Source organism: Sphaerodactylus townsendi, linkage group LG14 (genome assembly GCF_021028975.2).
Source record: "Sphaerodactylus townsendi isolate TG3544 linkage group LG14, MPM_Stown_v2.3, whole genome shotgun sequence".
Classification (NCBI taxonomy): domain Eukaryota; kingdom Metazoa; phylum Chordata; class Lepidosauria; order Squamata; family Sphaerodactylidae; genus Sphaerodactylus; species Sphaerodactylus townsendi.
The window spans coordinates 9,653,841-9,669,741 of NC_059438.1; the positions used below are offsets into that span (position 1 = coordinate 9,653,841).

General features: G+C 46.0%; 1 protein-coding gene and 1 long non-coding RNA gene across 2 annotated transcripts; both read left to right on the forward strand.

Moving 5' to 3' along the window:
* The first annotated feature begins 5 nt into the window (after positions 1 to 5).
* LOC125443601 lies at positions 6 to 791 on the forward strand. The gene is made up of 2 exons (XR_007246147.1): positions 6 to 585; positions 618 to 791. It is a non-coding gene; the product is annotated as an uncharacterized LOC125443601 (long non-coding RNA).
* Positions 792 to 2,624: 1,833 nt separating this feature from the next.
* On the forward strand, positions 2,625 to 15,623 carry RFWD3 (ring finger and WD repeat domain 3). Its single transcript, XM_048516184.1, has 12 exons — positions 2,625 to 2,929; positions 5,130 to 5,353; positions 6,688 to 6,779; positions 6,869 to 7,069; positions 8,027 to 8,118; positions 9,448 to 9,562; positions 10,310 to 10,532; positions 10,657 to 10,807; positions 11,006 to 11,182; positions 11,900 to 12,114; positions 13,622 to 13,839; positions 14,288 to 15,623. Exons 1-12 carry the CDS (start codon positions 2,691 to 2,693, stop codon positions 14,429 to 14,431), a joined length of 2,091 nt encoding a protein of 696 aa, XP_048372141.1. The 5' UTR covers positions 2,625 to 2,690; the 3' UTR covers positions 14,432 to 15,623.
* Positions 15,624 to 15,901: the final 278 nt, after the last annotated feature.

Consider the following 15,901-nt stretch of genomic DNA (forward strand, 5'->3'; position numbering starts at 1 on the left):
AGGGTAGACTCAATGGCAGTGTCTCCTGCTGATGTCCCTCCCCTCCCTAAACTTCTCCCTCCTCCAGCTCCACCCCGCAAATCTCCAGATATTTCCAACCCACTGCATTGTTTTCTAAGTTTTGTAACCTAGTGTTACATTGATTTTGGCTTGTATATATTATAACATATTGTCATGGCCTTTGCCTATAAGCAATAAAGTTTAGACTGACTGACTGGCACGGTTTTTTTTTAGGGTTGCCAACTCCTAGCTGGGAAATATCTGGAGATTTGGGGGTGGAGCCAGGGTGATACCTGCAATAAAATGAAAGAAGCTCATTTTTATTTTACTATGTTATGTTTATTTAGCCATATTCTGTTTAGGTAGTTTAGTTAGGTTTTTATTCCTTAAGGTCCCCATCGTGTATGTGACTATGGAGGCATCCAGGCCTGGCTACACCCTCCGCTTTAATGGTCCTGCAGTTTGAATACAAAAGACTCGTGAAACATCACAAAAGAGTGCAGGACTTGTGACTGTTTTTACCAACAGCACCCAGGAAGAACACCTTTACCACCTTTTGTCTCCTGATGGGATCAAACCGATAAGGTCCAAGGCGGGAGCCTTGGGCCACCTATGAGATCACCCACAGCAGAGAAGACCCTGCTCCACCCCTGGACTTGCCTTCCACCAATGAGAAAATAGGACCTTTTATTATTTACCCTCCTCCTTTGTGTTTGAATTTTTCTCCTATAAATGGTGTTGCAAGCCCCTTGTTTGGTCCGTTGGTTTTAGTAAAGTGCTCCTGCATTCAAGATTCTTGTGTCTGTCCTCATTTCTATTGGGATTCCCTCTCTTCTTGCCAGGCTGGGTTTCGCTGCTGCCCGGTTGATACTGTTTCAGTTCAGCAGCATTAATTGTTACTCTGGCAGCGGGTAACAAGGGGAGGGTAGATTTGGACATAGATGCTCAATGGGGATGTGATGCCATAGAATCCAGCAGTCAAAGCTGCCTTTTTAACCGGGGGAACTGGTCTCTGTAGTCTAGAGCCCAACTGTAATTCCAGGAGGACTCCAGGCCTCCCCTCCTTAGAGTTGCCAGATGCCCCCTGGCCACTAGTGGAGGATGGTGAGTAGGGTTGCCAGATCCAGTCTGGGAAACTCGTGGAGATTTAGGGATGGACTCTGCGGAGAACCCTACCTGAAGTTTGACAACCCTAGTTGTTCATGGTATTTCAGTGGTCATACTGCTTTTATTGTATTGCTGTTAAATTTTTGTAAACTGCCTCAAGTCTCAGCAGACAAACAGGACTGTATATTAAGAAAATCAATACATCTATACCTGGTACAACCAAGTTAGAGATGGCCCAGCAATCTGAGGTATCAGTGTCTTAGAGGGCTACCCAGAATGCAAATATGGACCAATCAGAATGAGAGGGAAACAAGGCTGAGATTGGGAAGGGTTGTATATTATGCCAATCTTTTGTTACAACACAGTTGATTGTTATTAGGGATCAGTACTGGATAAAGGTTCACACCCCAAAGGACTTTTGGTTGCAACAAAGGAAAATGTTAAATTGCTGGCTTCCCTGCCCCAGTCCAATCTTTGCAATAAAAAAAAATCATTAAAGGGAAAACCTTTAAATGGAAAGGGTTAGGTTGAAGGAAATATGGAGGAGTTAAACATAATAGGGATAAAAACAAATCCACACCAGAAACATGTCATCGTATCTGTACTATATATACACATACATGCTCTCTCTCCATATATATATATGTGTGTGTGTATGTATATATACGTATGTGTATGTATATGTCAGGGGTAGGGAACCTGCGGCTCGAGAGCCGCATGCGGCTCTTCTGCCCTTGCACTGTGGCTCCACAAGCTGAGCCGCTGGCCCCATCCTTGCCCGCCCTGCAGGCATCAGGGCGGGCGCTCCAACTGCCCGCGGTCGGCTGGGCCGCGCTGCAGGCTTTCCCTCTCGCCCGCCCCGTTGGAGCAGGGCATGCGCTTTCCTGCGCCGCTGGCTTCCTGAGCCGCCGGCTTCATCCATGCGATTTTCAGAATGAGCGGAGTAAAAGGTAAAAAAAACCCTAATATATATATAGCGTTATCTTTATTTTATATGTCAAAAATTATTTGCGGCTCCAAGTGTTTTCTTTTCCCGTGGAAAACGGGTCCAAATGGCTCTTTGAGTGTTAAAGGTTCCCTACCCCTGGTATATGTGTATATATATGCATACATACATACATACATATATACGCATACACACTATATCTATATTTTGTACATTAAAGAATTTTGTATATGATATTGAAGAGTATATACCCACATACATACACACTATAGATCTATCTAAACCATAATCCTTTTTTTTTTAAATCCTGACTGCACGTGCTTATGTCATTTACACGGAATGATGTTCAACCTGTTTCGAAACTCAAACAGGAAATCAAGAACTCTGCGTGTGGTCTAGCCTTCGAATCTCTATGCTCCTAAACCCCTTGTTTCGGACTCCCCTCCTCGCCCCAAGACCAGAAACTGACAGGCGCGCTGCCTAATGGGAGGGCGTCCTGGAGTATCGCTCTGGCCAATAAGGAGCGGAGTTTGCTGACGCGAGCGGAGGAATGACCAATGGGAGGCACGGAGATGGCGGCGGGAGATTGAGAGGCCGTTGGGCCCCGGCGCTGGGCTCTTGCTGAGTCCGTTCCCTGATGGCTCAGGAGGCGATGGACGTGGATCTGCAGCCGGGGCCCGCGCAGGAGGCGGCGGCGGCGGCTACTGCCGAGGCGAGCCGCTCGCCGTCGGCTCCTCGCCTTCCTTGGCATGCTTACTTCGGCGAGCGGGAGCCAAGGAGGCCGCCGCTTCCTTCCCAGCCCCAGTCGCAGCCTTTGCCTCGAACCAGGACGCGGCAGCCGACAGCGCGCGGGACCCAACGGGCATCCCGAGTCAGGTGAGCCGCCAGCGGAGCCCGGTGGGAATGAATGCGGGGTAATTGCCTTGCTTTCCTTTCCCGGCTCTTAAGGCGCCGGGCTGGGGTTGCCAACCTCCACGTAGTGGCTGGAGACCTCCAGGGGTTGCAACTGATCTCCAGGTGACAGAGATCAGTTCCCCTGGAGAAAATGACTCCATGGCATTCCCCCCCTGCGGGATTCTTCCGCCCTCCTCAGATCCACACCCAAGTTTCCAGGTGTTTTCCACCCTGGAGTTGGCAACCTCTAAAGGTGGCCTTGACAGAAAGGCGGGGCTTGGAGGTGCTGTGTAGTTTCTGTTGGGGGGGGGGGGGCAGAACGTTTATCATAACGCTCACTATCCCATAATGTACCCGCTCACTATACCATAATCTCAGTGGTGGGATTCAAATAATTTAACAACTGGTTTAACCTATTATCGAAGGCTTTCACGGCCGGATTCAACTGGTTGTGTTGGGTTTTCCAGGCTGTGTGGCCCAGAAGATCTACCAGATCGCGGCCATACAGACCGGAAAATCCACCACAACCAGTAACAACTGGTTGTTTACAAGTACCATTTTAATAACCGGTTCTGCCGAAGTGGTGCGAACCTGCTGAATCCCACCACTGCATAATCTCCATTGACCTGTTTTTTCCCTTTTGTAAATGGTTTATGAAAGGGGGAAAATAGTGACAGATCACTGGAGATTATGGTATAGAGTGAGCGTAGGATCACGCCTGGGTTCATGTCGCTCTTTTCGCCATGGAACTTGCTGGGAGTCTTGGGCAGGTAAAACACACTCGCAATCTTGCCTTGCCTGCCTTTTTCACATGATAAACAGAAAGAAAAAATTGTTAAGATAGAGGGGGTTAGCAAGAATAAGTTTGCCCTGCCGATGCTATTCCATGGACAACCCTCCATGAGAAATAGTTCAGTATCAAAGTTTCCAGCTGGATGCGAATGCTCACATACATCATGAGCAATTTGCCATCGTGAGCAGTTTGGAAGGATGAGTGGGATGAAACTGATAGAAAGATCGATCCCGATGGAAGTTTGATTTTAGTAGCTGGCTGAAGGTTTACTCCTCCTTCCAGCCTTCTGAGATTGGTAAAATGAATATCTAGTTTCCTGGGGGTAAAGTGCAGACAGCTGCGGAAGGCAATGGCAAACCATCCCATAAACATAGTCTGCTTAATAAGTATCATTGGTTAGTAGCGACCTGGCGCTTGCACAAGGGACTAGCTTTACCTTTAGATGCATTTACTTTCAGGTCAGAGTGCCTCATAAGGCTGTTGTGAGAATAAAACAGTGGAGTGTAGTCCCTTGTAGACCACCTCTGAAAGTCTCTTGCCTTGAAAACCCCACCAAAGCTGCCATAAATCAGCTGTGACTTGACAATAAAAAAGGGAGAAAAAATGGACACCCTCAATTGTGGTATGTATAAGAGCATTTGCATCCATCTAGAAACTTTGATACCAAACTATTTCTCATGTAGGGGTTGTCCGTGGGATAGCATCACTAGGGCAAGCTTATTCTCTGTAATCTCCTCTGTATTAACCATCATCCAACTATACTGTTTCAGGCATGATAGTTTTTCTCCCCATTGATAAATTAGATGGACTCTACTACTATTTCTCTGTTTTTATGGACATTAAGGAAGGAAGAACTGAAGGAATGAGGGATGATGTGTTAGCCTGAAATAATCTAACTGTTCTGTGGGAATAATTAAGAATGAATGGTGGAGTTAGCATTGCATCCTGGTGTGCTTGGTGGATCTTATGACCAGATTGATGGCAGATTGATGTCAGACATCACTCTGCTGCAGAATTCTTGGCTCAACTTGCAACTAAATGTGCGTATTCCTGGCCGAGGCGGCACTCTGACTTGTTTTTCAGTGCAGTTAAAGATGCTTCACTTAAAAGCTTGAGAGTGCAGCTTGGAAATTGGTGACTGGTGTCAGGGCTATTTGACAGTTGAATTTACTGCCTCGGAGAGTGGTGGAGTCTCCTCCTTCGAAGGTTTTTAAAAGAGGCTGGATGAACATATGTCGGGAGTGCTTTTTTGGTGTGTTCCTGCATGGCAGGGGGTTGGACTTGATGGCCCTTGTGGTCTCTTCCAACTTTATGATCCTATGACTGACTGTCCAGGCTGCCTGAGCTAATAATAATCTATACTTTTTGGCTTTGTTCGTTGGCTTTTAGGGCAATGGCAGTACTGGATGCTTACTTCCTTACCAGGCGGATTGAAGCAGCAGCAGCCAGATCAAATCTCTCAGCAGGCCACGGTGGGCATACCACAGATGAGATTGTGACTCTTAGTGATTCTGACAGTGACAGCAGCAGTTTGACTGAAGTTGAAGAAGAGGAGGAGGGGGAAGAACCTGCAGGATCGCTTGAAGAGGCACCTGGGCCATCCAACGTGGGAGGTTTGTGTTAGTGCTTCATCTTCATGCCCATCTAAAGCCTGAGAAATTATTCACCTCTACTCTTAGCTCTTGGCCTTGCATACTTTGCAAGGGGTTTAAGAACATGGCACATGAAGAAATATGCTTATCCAATTCACATCCTCAAAACAATCCAGATAAAGCTGGGGAGTGGGGGTCTTGGCCAAGGGATGAACAGAGCATGGATTTAGATGTCAGTCTTCTGAACTGTAGAAGAAAAACGAGCTTTGCATGAGCATTGGTCCAGGCTTGATGGTAGTCAATATTTTGAAGGATCTTTATTTGCCCAGATCCTGGATAGCTCTTACCTTTCAAGAGTAGACAAAATGAACCAATGGTCTGACTTGTGAGAGAGCTTCATATGTTTCTGTGATAAATATATATCACAGTTCAGTTATAAAGAGATCTGGAAGAAGAGTTTGACTACCAGCATGGGGAACTTTGTCAAAATAGCTTTCCTTGAACAGATAGTAATTTCTGAGTGCCTGTGCCGTTACTTAAGATTAGTATATGCATGTAAAGGTCTGTTCAGTGCATGGGGTTGCCTAGGTGACATGAAGTTGCAGTGCTCCCATGATGACTTAAGTGTGACAGGATTCTGGGTACACCCCCCCCCCCACCTCATTACTGTTGTGTTCTTATAGCTGAGATTTCATATGGGTCACTCCCCACCCCTGACTGAGTCTCTAGTTGTCTTCAAACCCTTTCAGTCTTCCTCAGTGAGGGTAGAGGGGAATCTGTGCTCAGGTACCCTAAAGGCAAATCAGGCTTCATTCACACTGAAATATCTGTAGTGTACACATATCTTCTTGGCCATGCATGGTAATGCATGGAAGGCTCTGAAAGTGAGGGCAAGGATTTGTGTTTGATACAGGCAGAGGCAAAGCTATAAGACGGGGGTGGGGTGGGGGTGTACCGCTCACCGGGCGCACACCTGTGGGGGAGTGGAAAATCGCCCTCTTCCCCCCGTGGTGCCCCCCACATCCCTCCCCCCATTTATCTTAGTTCAGCCTGAAAAATACAATGTAGGGCTATACATAAATACAATAAAATACAATTTGAAGCTCTGTTGTTCAGCCTGTGAGTTTATCCATTTTTCTTGAGAGAAAGGCTGGTCCCTGGGTCTCTTCTCTCCTTCACATAACATGCTTCATTTTGAGATGTTCTTTCTCTGGAGTGGTTATACAGTTGACATGCACGTGATACATGACTGCCTGTTTTGCCTCTAGTTTGACAGTAAATGCTTCTGTCTTACCAATTGTGGTCTTGTCCCATTCCTGCCAGTGCAAGTTATTTCTTTTGTTTCTCTCCTGCAGCCTCTGATGCAACACAAATGGATCCTCCCGCAGACAGTTCTAATGAGCCAGTGCATCCAGGACCTAGAGAAGCTAGTACCCAGCAAAAGAAGGTGGGAGAGAGAGGAGCTAAGGTATAGGTGCTGATTCCAACGCCCAGGACTGCCTGCCTGACTCCCTATTTCATGCCCTCCTGTTTCAGAAAAGTCCTTTAAAGGAAGCTGAACCTGCAGCAGCTTCAACCGCCTCACTGGAAGAGGAGAGCGGTGATACCTGCGCAATCTGCTTTGAAGAGTGGACCAATGCTGGGGGACACCGTCTCTCTGCCCTGCGGTGTGGGCATCTCTTTGGCTACAGCTGCATTGAGAGGTGGCTGAAGGGGCAGGCGGGCAAGTGCCCCCAGGTAAGGGATTGTGAGGGACTGACTCCCTGATAAAAATGTCTCACAATGATAAGGGATCTAGCTGGGGAGGGCAGGGAAGAGGAGGGTGCTGTAGGATTTTAAATGCCTAATAAACTCAGCAACTTCTTCCTTGGAATGAAGCTCACCATCTGGAAAGGTGAGAGAATTCATAGCCCTAGCAACTGACTTCTTAAAAAAAAATACTGTGATGGATGCCAGGTTGCCAATGAAGGAAATTCTTCAGGTTGTTCCAATGCTAAACAGTTCCCTGCGCCTTGAAGGTAGTGCTTAGCCTAAATTTTCCTTCTTGAGAAAAACCCTATTGCTTTTTCCCCTATCTGCAGTACAGCCTTGTGAATAACATTTTTCTCTCTGTCAAAATAGCCTGTTCTCCTGCCTTGCCTCCCATTAATTTCATTCCACATGCCTTCAGCCTTCTCTCCTATGACATTTCCTCTGTCGACTTTTACCATTTTTACCCTGTTTTTCAAGCAGAAACATTATTAGACTAGGTGTCTCAGAACAATTAAAAACTAATATGGACATCAAAATATATTTTGGCAATACCTTAGCTGGGCCAAATGAAAAGATGCCTGGCCTCTGTCTCCTTTGCCCACATTGATGGCACTCAGCAGTTGGTAGGAGGGAAGGGTATCTTCTGGAGTAGGTTGTGGGCATTATGGAAAGATGCTTGTCTGTTTCCTCTTCTTCCTCCAAAATGGCACTAAGAAGCTGCAATGATGGGATTTCTTATAGGCAGCTGTGAACGTTCCACCCCGCCCCCCTCATCCACCAACTTATCTAAAGGCATCTTGAAAAGTGAGATATCAATAGCTTCAGTTGCTGGCAGCCCTAGAAGAAACAGCAGCAAGCAGGGGACGGCCTTGGTTCTTTGTGAGTGCTGCCAGCTAAACGGCAGAGCAGCATCAACCCTGCCTCTTATTCCTTTCTTCTTAGTGCAATAAGAAAGCCAAACGGACAGACATTGTGGTCCTTTATGCTCGCACTCTGAAAGCATTGGACACTAGTGAACAGGAGCAGATGAAAAGGTATGTATGTATGCTTTCTTTCTATACTGTTGGGAAATTTTGTTTGATGTGATCTCAGCCAGTTGCCTTGGAGACCTTTAGTCTGCTGTCTTTCCAGCTGTGTCTGGTATGGAAATGCAGACTTCTGTTACAGATACTTCCTGTGTACATTTGGGTTCAAGGGCATGCTTTATGCTCATCAGTTATTTCTGATAGAAGGGACCCAGACAGTTATAGGAGTTTGAATGACTTACTTGCCTGCTTCTGTTGCTACCTTAACATTTCTTTTTTGGTGCTGGGGTGTGTTTAAATTCCATAAGAAAGGCCCTGTTCAATCAGACCAATATTGCAGCATCCTGTTTCCCACAGAGGCCAACCAGAAACCCCACCAGAGTCAAAGCAAAGTCTCCTTCTGTTGTCTCATTTAGAGGTATTTTTCCCTTTGGAACTTGAATACTTCATTTAGCTGTCATTGATAAACCCACTCTCTGAATATTTCTGAACTCCATGTTGAAACCATCTAAGCTACTTGCTGTCCCTACATCTTGTGGCAGTAAGTTTTACAAAGTAATTATGAGGAATACTACTCTGGTCCGCTCCTAATCTGTTTCAGATGAACTTGGGCACGCCTGAGTTCTAGTATTTGGGAATTTGGGAAAGGGAGAAAAAACTCTTGCCTGTCTGGACTGGATCCAGACTATATTTTCCGCTGATGGAAGGGAAAATGTAATTTCTGCCAATTTTCGTTTTCTGCAGCAGGCCCCTGATTTGCCCCTCCTACTATTCATGTGGGTCCCCTGTCCGAAGAGCAGCATTTTGGGAAGATCAATGGGCTGCAATGGGGGGAGAGGGGAAATTTTGTTAGGAAAAATTAAATCTGGATCCAACTCTTCAATTTCTTTTCCAGCCTGTGAATAATTTTTATAAATATCCATTATATCCCCGTTAAAGTCATACTTACTAACTATAGAGCCCAAAACTCTTCACTTTCACTTAAAGAGATGGTGCTCCAACTTCTTGATCATTTTGGTTTTATTATAATGTCTGAACTTTTCTAGCTCTACAGTGTCTGATTGAAGGTAAAAATTGGATAATTGGTCTGTTGAATAGAATCATTTTGGGGAGCCACTGTTGACAAACTTCCATAACCCTCTTTGCAAATATTATTATTTAAGATTGTTCTTCAGACAGCTCTTGAGTTTTTTACAACCCTCCAACATAAAAATAAGCGTTCCCCACATTGTCAGCATGTGTAGAAGGTTGGGCAGTGAGGGTGACTGGTGAGTTGCAATCGGCAGAGTTGTAATCTCAGCTGTGAAAAATGAAGTCTGTTGTACTTTTCTTCTGCAGCTCTCTAGAGAAGGAGCAAATGCTACGAAGAAAAGCAGAGCTAGAATCTGCTCAGAGCCGGCTCCAGCTGCAGGTCTTGACGGAAGAGTGTAGCAAACTTCGGCAGCAAGTCCAGGTAGGATCTTTTAAATTGCTACCTACCCCAGCTCCTTCTTGTGCTTTCTTCTTGTGCTTTCTTTCCCAAGGAAACCAATGGGCCATTTATATGAGATTTCCTGCTGTTTTTCCCTTTTCACAGCAGAGTTTGAGCTGCTGTTGAAGATTCTGAGTAGATTTAGGGTGCTGTAAAACATTACTGTTCCAGCTTGGAATTTGGATGCAGTGAATTGTACAATAAGCAGTTTTCTAGTATGGATATTTCTGCTCAGAGCTGGGTAGTTCTGTGTAACCTGTCACTTTTGCTTTAAGTAAATTCATATAGTGTCAGTGTTTTGCAGCAGACTGCATTTGGATTTAGGAGAACTGGGGTCAGGTTTCTTGGTTGTGAACGCTGATGGTCCGATCTCAGGCTCTTCAGTACTCCATTAAACATTTGCATCTTCTGCACAGGCTGTTGTGAAGATGGAACAAGTTTTGGTTGCAAGCACTATTTCAGGCTTGGACTGCAATAATTTGTATATTATCTTCAGAGTAAGCTGTACTGAACACAGCAGGGCCTGCTTCCAAGTAAAGGGGTGTAGTCTTATGGCTCTGCTCCTGTCCAGTGGCTGAGCTAGGTAGCACATTCAGTGAACTGCACACATTTAGCTGGAGCTTGGCCTTGACACTTTCTGCTCTTGAGGCTTGGCTGCCAGCATCTGGTCCTTTGGCCTTCTCATTTTCTGCTGTAATCCATCCTGTTTCACTCAACTTCTCTCCACAGGAATTGAAAACCCTGATGGCTCAACACAACACCAGTTCCTCTCAGCAGCCCACCAACTCCCGCCTCTCAGGGCGCCCTTCCTCCAGCCAAGGCCAGCACAAGTATCATTTTGAGAGATCCTTCGTGGTGTCCCAAACGGGCAGCTGCCGGGTCATGGCGTACTGTGACCTGCTGAGCTGCCTGGTGATGTCACAGCCCTCTCCTCAGAGCACCCTCATTCCTGGTGAGCTGTCAATCTTGGGAAGAATCCTGGATATCCAGGGAGGGGTTTTTGCTCTTTCCAAACACATATGGCAAGAGCCCAGTCTGGAGCACCATCCCCTGATCAGCACTGCTTTGTGTCTCAGGCTATGGGATTAAGATGATGAGTGCCGTCAACTTGAACAGTAGCCAGTATGTCCCTATCCACAGCAAGCAGATCCGAGGGCTGGCCTTTAACAACCGTGCAGATGGCTTGCTGTTATCTGCTGCCGTGGACCAAACTCTGAAGCTTACAAGGTGAGTGTTGATGAGGGAGGATGGGTTTCCCTCTACCTGTTTCTCTGATGAGTGAATTGGAGGCCCTGCCCCTCATTCTGCAAAGGGACTCAGAATGTATGCTTACCCTCTAATACTGCTATATCAAGGTCGCATGGGTAGTTTTCTAGTAGTGTGTCCTGAGGCGTAGTGATGCCATCTTGTTTTTCCTCCCCTCAGCTTGACAACAAACACTGTTGTGCAGACTTACAATGCGGGTCGGCCTGTCTGGAGCTGTTGCTGGTCCCTGGACAATGCCAACTACATCTACGCCGGACTTGTCAATGGCTCGGTCTTGGTGTATGACCTGCGAGATACAACCTGTCATGTCCAGGAGCTAACTACGGAGAAATCCAGGTATAGCTACAGTGTCATAAGAGTAGGTTGTTTTCCGAGTTGAAAAGGCAAGCATGAAGAACTAAGATCATGGGGGATTTTACACACTTAAAAAAAAAGAAATGTGGTACTGCATGAATAATTGCCTGGTTTTCCACAGCAAGGATTTTTAATGTAACTTTGGCACAGAGTTTGTGGGGCTCAAGGTACAGGCTGCATATTATTCTCATGATTTGCCTGAGGCAGCTCAGGATCGCAGTCTTTGTGTCAGACAGAGAAGAGAGTCGGGCTAAACCTTGGAAACTCCTGGGCTCATTCAGCAAGCTGTTCTAGCTGCCAAAGTTTAGACTAGGGCAACTGCACTAGGTGTGGTGTGCAACATTTCCTCCTGGCACTCCGGCCCTCATGCATTCTGCTGCAGCTTTTCCACAACTGCAGTTATGTCTACTGCAGTATCATGTAGATGGCTGGCTACATTAGAATTAATGATCAATGAAAGTTGTCCTGTGTGATCCTTAAACTGAGCTATATTCTTTTAAGTTGGTTAAGCCAGTGGGCTTACAAGGAAGGATGTAACTCTGCTTGAAATTCCACTGTTAAATCAGCCAAAGGCCCTGTCTTTATCTCTTTGCGGAAAGTTGTTCTCAGTCCGTTCACTGGAATGGGAAGGGCTTATGGATGCAGTGTCAGGCAAGCAGGGTCGATCTGATCACAGCTATTCTTGCGTCTCCTTTCCAGGTGCCCAGTGGTGTCCTTGTCCTATCTACCTCGAATGGCTTCTGCGGCACTACCCCATGGTGGACTGGTGTCTGGGACACTGGAAGGAGCCTGTTTCTGGGAGCAGAAGGCCAGCGACTCCTACCGGCCTCATCACCTCCCCCTGGAGTCTGGAGGCTGTACTGACCTTCAGACGGAGGCCAGTACACGGCACTGCCTTGCAACGTTCAGGCCCAGTAAGCTATCACGTGAGGGTTTGGTTGCAATTGCAGTGGCACCTAGGCTTGGGTGCCTGTTATAGGCAGGCTGCTTAGAAGTCGGCTCCTGCACTTCTAGGGTTAGTGGCTGCAAGTAACCAGGGTTTATACTACATTACTTGTTTCTTGATAGAAGTTGTTTTAGATCTACAGTTCTTGGAGGTAGTCCGAACGCTGGAGGATTGCAGTGTTGCTAATCTCACATTTTCTTTAGTGTTTGAAGTACACTGGTATGAAGGGTCCAGGTGGGGGTTGAGCAAGTTTGACGAGACGGGTCAGAAGCGTGGTTTTCTTGCCAGCTTGGAAAGATGAACAAGCAGTACTGCAGATGTTACAGTTAATTCAGACCAGTCTTTTGGCATGATGGTTGGCAAGTACTTCAAGGCTCATGAGGGTAGGAGGGAAGGGCAAGTGAGATTTTGCCATCTTGGAGTTTCAGTGTTCTAAAGCTGCATAAAAATCTTTGTAACTTCTGTGTTTCCATGGTCACCTTGGTGTCAAGAGTCCTGCCTATGGGCAGTTGAGCTCTGCTGGATAAGCCTTTCATGGTTTTGACCCATGGGTAGCAAGAGGTCATCTTCATTCAGCAGTTCACAAATCGTCTTATGTTTGGTCGACCACTCCCACCTTCCCATCACCATTGCTCCACGTTTCCCTCTGCTGCTCATGATGAGTTTTTAGCAGCCTTGCCCTGGCCGACTTGTTTCCATAGGGCAAGTTGTTTCTCAGACTTTTTGAAAGGGGAGTAGAGCTTCTGAATTGACTCCTGGGTGCCTCTTCCAGTCCTACTGGGTGAATGGGCAGAGATCTTGCTTACCATCATAAGCTGCTATAGTGTTTTGCTGCATCATACAAGGGTGTGTCGGCTGTGCTTCTAATTCCAGCAAAGATAGTAGAACAGGAGATCTCTGAGCCCTTAAGCTTTTTGGACATCCTTTCTTCTTAAATCCTGGTCAGATATTAGGGTGGTCAGGGAGCTGTTGTCTGCCATAAATCCAGTGTGGGTCAATGAACGTATTTGCCAGAGGACATGGAATTCACCTAAGTGGAACAAAAGAAAGGCATCCTCTGATTCATTATCCTGGCCCTTCATGGAATATTATTCCCTTGTTTCCAGATAGAAAGCCACTATCATGGAGCGATGTGTAAGATTGTACGCAGTCCTAAGGAAAGCTGCTCAAGAGAACAATTCAGGCGATGGCCCTTCACCCAGGACAAGGGGGACTGGCTAGAGCAGGGGTAGGGAACCTGCGGCTCTCCAGATGTTCAGGAGCTACAATTCCCATCAGCCTCTGTCAGCATGGCCAATTGGCCATGCTGGTAGGGGCTGATGGGAATTGTAGTTCCTGAACATCTGGAGAGCCGCAGCTTCCCTACCCCTGGGCTAGAGCATCGCTGTCCATAGGCTTGGCTTCTTCCAGTGTAAATATCTTGTGCTGTTCAGGATGCTGGGAAGGACTCATCACTTTCTCCTTGATTTCTACAGATAAAAGCCGCAACTGTTTGCAGTGTGTGGTGATGGAGCTGACCTGTACTCAGCTCACTGAAGGAGCCGATGAGGTTGTCTGTTCCTGTCGTCCCGTTCAGACTCTTACTGCAGGCCCAACATGCAAACTCTTGACCAAAAATGCCATCTTTCAGAGTCCAGAAGACAATGGCAGCATCCTTGTGTGTGCTGGGGATGAAGCATCAAACTCTGCCATGGTACTGTTTCAAGCTTGGGACATGAGTGGGAAATGTTTCTGGATCAGTAAAGAATAATGCTCAAGGCTGGGGTAGTGGAGGGGCTAGCTTTGGCTTTTGGGTTGTCTGCCTCTAAGTATGTGTGACTCATACTTAGAGGCAGACATGCCTTCTTGTTAAACTCATGCAGCTTCTGGTGTCCTTTCTGGCTCTTCTTGCTTCCTCTGAATCCATCTGAGAATCTACTGTGACGTTGTGCTGCATGTTGCGGAATATGGGGATAGAAAGGAAAGTTTTGTTGTACAGGATGGATGCATTAGCTTTTTATTCTTGCACTGCCTCCCTTCTGTACATTTATCCAAAGAGCCTGTTTGTGTGGGATGTTTGTTCTACATCTCACTCTTCAGGAATTGGATCCAAAGTACGTGATGTCCAATGAGTTGTGACTTCTATTCCCTTTATCCTGCAGCTCTGGGATGCTGGGACAGGCTCTCTGCTGCAGAAGCTCACAGACGACTCACCTGTGTTAGATGTCTGTCCTTACACAGTGAACCACAGCAGCTTTCTGGCCACGTTAACGGAGAGAGTGGTGAAGATCTACAGATGGCAATGACAACCTGCTACAGTCTTTCTCTTAAAGATGTCCGTTTGCCCCAAGCCAGCTTCATTGCTTACTGGAGATGCTCCATCTTCAAGATGGGAATTGACCTGCCTGCACTGCTGTAGAAGCAAAATCTTTCGCTTCAGGGTAATTTTGTTTGTACTCTTCCCCCCCCCCCCACCTTTTGGGGGTGGCTCAGTGACTGTTTTGACCCCAATTTTGCAGCAAAGCGAATTCCTTGGGTTTTATTACAGATCTTGGCAATATCTTCCTTTCAGGTAGCAGTGCCAGATGTCTGGTACAAGGTTTTACTTATAGGAATTCACTACTGGCAGTTGCTGTATGTTTCTATCCAGATGTAATAGGTTCCATTCCTCATGTGACCGGAAAACTAAAAGCAGCTTAGATGGCATTCCTAAATCCACTGTTTTAAAAATTTCTCCACTGCATTATAACTGAAGCAAAAGACAGCTCTCATCCTTTTGCTCCTTTCAACAGAAGAAGATGGAAACTTGGTTTTAATAGATTATTCCAGTCATGTCTCTCTCCTTTTATCATGATAGGCTTTGGAAAAGGTACCAATTAAATCTTCTGGAGACTGGCTGCTAAGTTATACCTTGAATGGAAAAAAACCCCATCACTGTGTCTTAGTGAAGAATTTAGTAAGAAGACTCAGGGACTTGATACATGATTCTTTCCTAATTCCAAATTATTTCCTGTGAGATTTGTGGAAAGCTTCCAGTAAATACTGGTCAGGAGTGCCCTTCAGATCTCGCAATACTAAATCCATTTTGGGACTAAACCGAAGTGTGGAGGTTAATACAGAGACAGCGGAAAATCACATTAATGACAGAAGAAACAAAAAGGAGTCCTGTGCCTTTTGGTTTTCTGCTGTGGATTGAAATAGGGCTATATTTTTGTTTTAAAGTGCTGTGTTTTGCCAAAGGCTATCACGAATACGACACAAACTGCAAGACTGATCCACTCTGAGACCTTTTCTTGGCTTTGTATGATGCCAGCAGAAGCCGCACCTGTTTTTGCTGCCTGAACTTGATGAGTCACTGATTAAAACCACACAATTTTTCCTGGAGTTTGAACTCTTGTAAAAATGGATGTCTCCTTTGATTCTGTTCTGATTCTTGTGTACTATTTTGTTTCTCTATATTTTTTTACACCATAGGAAGAATAAATAATGTTATAAATATTTCTCTACACGTTTTGGTGTTCCATCCAACGGCTGCTCTTTTTCCCCAATGGCAAATTTGTTACAGTGCAGTAGTGAAGTTGCCTGGTGCTAAAGCCAGTCTTATATAATTGGCAGAAAAGGGAAGTACAGTGGCTAGGATTCTGACGAAAAGAGAGCCAGCGTGGTGTAGTGGTTAAGAGCAGGTGCACCCTAATCTGGAGAACCGGGTTTGATTCCCCGCTCTGCCACTTGAGCTGCGGAGTCTTTTCTAGTGAACCAGATTAGCTTGTGCACTC